Source organism: Olea europaea, unplaced genomic scaffold (genome assembly GCF_002742605.1).
Source record: "Olea europaea var. sylvestris unplaced genomic scaffold, O_europaea_v1 scaffold2273, whole genome shotgun sequence".
NCBI lineage: Eukaryota > Viridiplantae > Streptophyta > Magnoliopsida > Lamiales > Oleaceae > Olea > Olea europaea.
Genome location: NW_019240798.1, coordinates 31172 through 37284, shown reverse-complemented (window position 1 = coordinate 37284; position 6113 = coordinate 31172). Strand labels below are relative to the sequence as shown.

Below are 6113 nucleotides of genomic sequence, written 5' to 3'. Positions count from 1 at the left end.
AAAACAGAGAGAGCTAATATATGGATAAAGAGTGATGCTATGCTTACAAAATATGTTTACAAAAAAGGTTAACTAATTGGTTGTTGGCAAAATTAAAACACTCAATTCAAAAACAGTTTTTGAAAGCAACAAAATTTATTGACCTTGATCTTATCAACACACACTTTATCAACCATTTTTGTCAAACTACTTTGTATAAGTAGTTTAATTGATGGATAAAAGGTGGAGGGAAGTGGACTGTTTAATTTAGAATTCATGTTTGAATAAGATATGGGCCTCGTTTGTTTTCCATGCTTTGGTAAAAAAAAATGAAAAATATGACCGTTATCAATCATATCAAACCACCATATTTGACTTCCTCCCTTTTATGTAAGTCCTATAATATAGGCATAATTTTATTTTACAGTATTATCAACAAGAATACTATTATTAAATATTAAAAAATGAATAAAATGTTGTAGAAGAAATTTTTATATATATCATTTTAAAAGGATCCATATTCATTTATGGTTTGAAATGAGAAAAAAGATTTGTTATTGTTTTTAACCTAGATCTTGTCAACACTTAGTTTGTAAGCAAACTTTGTACAATGAGATCAATTCTTCTTGGATAGGCACAATTTAGTTGATATGATTTTTCCAATAAATATAATAACAGAATCGAAAAAAGTAACAACAGAGAACCTGTGTAGTTGACTCTAAATTTATTTGAAAAAGTGACAGATTGTTTTGGACGTGGATGGCTAGAGAATCAGGCTGCTAATGTATTATTGTCGAATGATGTACTTATGAATGCAAATTGTACAGTCCTAATTCTTTGTTAAGGTGGAGCAAGTTAGTAACAACTCCTCTATCCCATCCCACCTTTGTAAAATCAATTCGGTTCAAGAATCGACCTTCACGCAACACACAGAATATTATTAGATATGTGAACTAATCCATTAGTCAACTGCTGCTCCTCTCTTTTTTGCCTATATAATTCATAATTCATCAGTTCTCTCTTCCATCACAAATTAAGCATTCAATTTTCTTGTCATCTTCCTACAATTAACAATTTGTCTGAATATGGATTCAACAAAGAGCAGTGGCGAAACAGAAATTAACATCACCGAGTCCAAATCCGGCAAAGGCAAGGCTCCTGCAACTTATACTGCTATGACAAAGGCAACTCCATATCGGCAAGGTGGATGGAAGAGAGGCATTTCTATATTCGACTTTATATTAAGAATTTGTGCACTTGTGGCTGCTTTAGCTGCAACAACCACCATGGGAACCAGTGATGAAAGTCTTCCTTTCTTCACACAATTCTTCCAGTTCCAGGCCAGCTACGATGACCTCCCAACTTTCATGTAAGTTCATTTTCTTCACTTTCATTTACCGATGTTCTATTTTTTCTGGTGAGTTTTCTTGCAGTGCATGTTTTTGAACTAGTAATTTAAGTGCAGGTTCTTTGTGGTGGCAAATGCTATTGCTAGTGGCTACTTGGTACTATCCCTGCCTTTCTCCATCGTCTGCATTGTTCGTCCACATGCTGCAGGAGCAAAGCTTCTCCTCCTCATTTTCGATACAGTAAGTAATTAAAGGCATGTTTAGTATATGGACGATTTAAACATAGACAAATCAGTCCATTCTAATGTACCAAACATACTATAATATTATAGTACTTAAGTCAACGTGTCTTGTCTTTACAACTTCTATCTTTAGATTTCAGAATGAATATATATGTGTTACGAAATCATGAATTCTGTGCAGGTGCTGGTGGGTTTTACGACAGCTGCAGCAGCCTCGGCTGCAGCCATTGTGTACCTAGCCCACAATGGAAATTCAAACACAAATTGGTTTGCAATTTGTCAACAGTTCACTGACTTCTGCCAGCGTGTTAGCGGCGCAGTGGTGGCTTCGTTCATTGCAGCAGTCATCTTCATATTCCTCGTCATGCTTTCTGCTGTTGCTCTTCGTAGGCACTGATAATTAAGAAATACATTTATGTCTATTTCTATATATTGTTGTTGTGATTTGTTAATGTTTCATTTACAACTTGTGTTTATCAAGTGAGGATCTCAATTTTTAAAATCATGTAATCTGGACTTAATGGAATTAACCCCCCCCCCCCCCCCCCGCGCCCTCTGTACAAATATACCCATAACATAGATTTGATGGGTCGCCACATTTGTATCCATTAAGTAGGTTTTTCCTATTGCAATCTCAAATTTGAAATCCAAGATATGAACAATAACTCATCGATTTCTGGGATGGAAGGTAACGTAGTTGTGACATTTGTATTCAACAAAAATCTTTTATTTCTTTTAGATTAATTTCTAGTAACATTATTCCATTAAAAAAAAATCCTGTAAACTTTTAAGAAAGAGTTGCGTAACAATCTCATGATTTATTCATAGAGGCAGCCATTGGATGCATTAATTAGATGATCTGAAAACCGGTAGCAATTAGATAAGTGACCCTTAAAAAGCCAGCAGGAACTGTTTTCACAAACTGCAATGGCGAAATGAGGCGTCCAGTCGACGGCAGATTTGCATTGCAGCTGGAAAGAGGCGTGTTGACAACTAGATTGCAAGAAGACAGTATTGCATTTAGTGTTGCATTTCCAGGTAACGCTGTTACATCGTACCTTCCAGCTGCATTTGTTGTTACACTTGACGTTACCACCAGATTTGCAGGCTGGCATTCAAGTTGCACTGAAGCACCTGTATAAAATACACTCAACTCTTGTTAGCATCACATAGTTAAATTGTCTCGTCTAAAAGTTATAAATTTATTTATTAGTCACGTAAAGAAATAGACACATGTTAAAAAGGGACTTTCATATTGAAATCTGATGCAACTTACTGGTGAAAACTGGGGTTGCGGGGCCATTAGATCCACCATTGATGGTGCAATATAGAGTTCCATTGACATGTACTATGCCTAGTGGATTTTGGGCTTCTGAAAATGAGGTTGCCATTATAGAAACAGACAGAAACATCAACAAAGTTTTTAGGGCCATGGTTTTAGACTATATTTGAAAATTGAAGAGCTCTAAATTTGCAATGTTGTTTGCAAATTAAGGGTTATGAGTGAGAGCAATTTATAAAGAGGATTTTGTTTTCCATTTCTTCTTGGTTTACCAAAAGTGTCCAGAATGGTGAAGTATGGCCTCCATTTGAATGCTAAAGTCAAATTCTTGCATTACCTGCTGCATTTTGAAGTCAGAAGTCATAAGAGACAAGTGGATATGCCCTTTTTCTTTTTCTTTTGGAAATTAAGAATAGATTTTTCGTAGATTTCGATAAAAATTAATGGAATGTGAGTTAAAAAGTTATGAATCTCTTTAAATATGTGATTAAAATTAATTGTTGATTTTGAATTTGAATTAAATTAAAATTTTCAGTTTCATTTCTGCCAAACATGTGCATATTTTAAAATTGCAGTCTATTTGTGTTTGTGTATTGTATATAGAGTGAAGTTTAGAATAATGCTATTTAGTATCGATCTAGTTGACAACTACATGATATTAAATTATCGATTCACTTAATTGTATTGTGACATGACTCATTTAATTAACCTATTAAGTATGACTATCTAAATTGATAATCTATTATGACTTATGCTAGATAATATTGATAATATTATTCTGAGATTTATGAAGCAAGATATATAGGTTTGATAATAAAATTATAGAATATAGTAGCAAGCAATCTTTGACCATTACAGAACACGTCCACATCAATAGTACATTATCTATTAGTAAAAAAAAAAAAAAAAAAGGTTGAACCCCAATCTTGAGGGTCCCTACTGTCCCGCCCCGTCCCGTCCCGTCCCTAGAGTTTTATGAGGGAGGTAAATCGCGGGGTATACCCCAACAGGCCAGGGAACAAGAGCTACCTGTACACTATACCTACAAGGAGTCTAATTCCATGTTTTAGGAATCGAACCCCACACTGTGACTGTCAGCAAGGTATGAGATAACCCCACTCCTATTTTTTGCACCACTAAACTATGTTCTGGAGGCTACATTATCCATTAGTAGGCCATCCAAGCGGTTATGGGCTTTAAATGCATTCATAGTTGAGCTGCCGCCTTCAACTGTTCGAGATCATGCCCAACAATGGAAAATCGCAAAACTATTAAATGCCCGTAATAAAGGTTTGAAATGAATTAATAAAAATATGCTGTGTGACAAAATCATGACATTTTGACCTGTAATAAAATAAGAAAATTATCTGGTTCATTTCTTTCGTGAGTCGTTATAAATTAATTTGTATCGATTGGATCACGATACTTTGTGTTTTTGCCAATTTGGTCGGCCTGCTTTAATTTTATGTCAATTGGATCATTATATTTTAATTTTGTCCCACTTTAGGTCACTTTGTTCAGTTTCATAACATTTTTCAACACCATCTTGGGGTGCTGGGCCGAGCTTGAGTCGGCCCATGTAGTTCATCGACTTGGGCTCGCGGGCCTAATTTCAAAAAATAAATAAATAAATAAATATATATATATAAAGGCTGCAGCACGCTGGCTTATAAAACGCATCGTACTATTGCCTTTATTTATTATTAAAAAAAAATTTGAGCCTATTCGGCTCGGTAAGGCCCTAGCCTTGATTTTTTTGCTTGGCTCGGGTTCGCAAAAAAGCTTAAAACATTTTACTCTAGCCGAGCCCAAATCTAGAGTTTAGGCTCGCGAGTCGGCTCAGGTTGTTGACACCACTAATCTTATATGACCACCAAGGTTGTGCAACAGAACAAAATTATGATGTCAATATAACTACCTTTCAATTGTAGATATTTAATTGAATGGGGCTATGGACTCTAATAATTGTCGATATTAGGTTCTAGCTCTTCTGATTATCAATCGAGCTTGTAAGCTTAGCACATATTCGATTGTGGAGTTTTCAATCATTTTGTGAAATAATTCAAAAACAATTACTTCTACTCATTAGACGAAAAGTTGATTTGGTTTGGCTTTACCTCATTAGAGCTTGGATGAAGATCCATTAGGTCATCTATATAATCCACATGTAGTTTGATAGTATTGAAATTTAAGTATTCTGAAAATTTAAAAAGGTTGAACTCCAACCTTGAGAGTCCCCACCGCCCTCTCCTGAAACATCGTGAGTGAGGTAAATCGTGGGATGTACCCTAACAAACCAGGGAACAAGAGCTTGTCCGTACACTGGTGCCCACTAGGAGTCCAATTTCATACCTCAGGAATCGAACATTCACACTGCGGGTACCAGCAAGGCTGAAACTACCTCACTCCTATCCTTTGCACCACTGGGTTATACCCTCGGGAGGCAAGTTTTGTGAAAATTTAAAATCGCTTGAGGGTTGTACAAGGCCTTTCACCTCTAATAAGATTAGCGAGCTGTGAGCAAGAGGTCTCGTCAATATTGAGTAAACCCTTTGTTCTTTACCATTAGATAGGATTATAGGACTAATAAACTATTAGCGTTTTATCTCAATCAAATGAAAAAATTTAATCTTTCACTTTCCATGTCTTCGTGAGTTTTGAAAAACAGCACAAACTGTTATATATTTATGGTATAAATATAAAATGTGAAAGAAATAATCAAATTAGATAAAGTTTCAAAATGGTGGGAAATGTGACATCTGTGTGAGACGTCAGGGGTTCGAGTCACTCGCCACGCAAATATTAAAATGTCTTGATTGGGGCCTTGGGCTCTTGGACTTCCTTGACTAAAATAATTTTTTTTATTATTTAATGGGTAAAACTAGCCAATATTTTCTGACTGTTTGTTTTTGTAACAACCCACTAATAGTCATCAAAATACCCACTACTCAGTCATTAAAATTCTGAATTAATCTCTGATCATAGTGGAGACTGTTAATTCCATCCCACCTATATAAACCCATATATCATTTTGGGAAAAATACACACAAAAAAGAAAATAGAAAAATCCTCTTGTATCAATCCTTCATTTTCACATTCTGGTTTTTTTATACTCGAATTTTTACATATATTTTGGAGTACAATTGAGAGTTCTAGAAAAATCATTCGTGATTGCTGCACAAGTGGTTTACGATTGTTGTATCCTGGGAGTGATTGTCCACGGAGGTCGCAACAATTATCGACGGGTAATTTCACTTTAGG

General features: G+C 35.3%; 2 protein-coding genes across 2 annotated transcripts; one reads left to right on the top strand and one right to left on the bottom strand.

Annotated features, from left to right (window-relative positions):
• Window positions 1-1020: 1020 nt before the first annotated feature.
• Window positions 1021-2075, top strand: LOC111381273 (casparian strip membrane protein 3-like). The gene is made up of 3 exons (XM_023005036.1): window positions 1021-1348; window positions 1445-1568; window positions 1752-2075. The coding sequence occupies exons 1-3, from the start codon at window positions 1065-1067 to the stop codon at window positions 1965-1967; spliced, it is 624 nt and encodes a 207-aa protein (XP_022860804.1). The 5' UTR covers window positions 1021-1064; the 3' UTR covers window positions 1968-2075.
• Window positions 2076-2275: 200 nt separating this feature from the next.
• Window positions 2276-3106, bottom strand: LOC111381276 (phylloplanin-like). Its single transcript, XM_023005041.1, has 2 exons — window positions 2847-3106; window positions 2276-2704 (listed from the first exon to the last, which is right to left on the bottom strand). Exons 1-2 carry the CDS (start codon window positions 3001-3003, stop codon window positions 2421-2423), a joined length of 441 nt encoding a protein of 146 aa, XP_022860809.1. The 5' UTR covers window positions 3004-3106; the 3' UTR covers window positions 2276-2420.
• Window positions 3107-6113: the final 3007 nt, after the last annotated feature.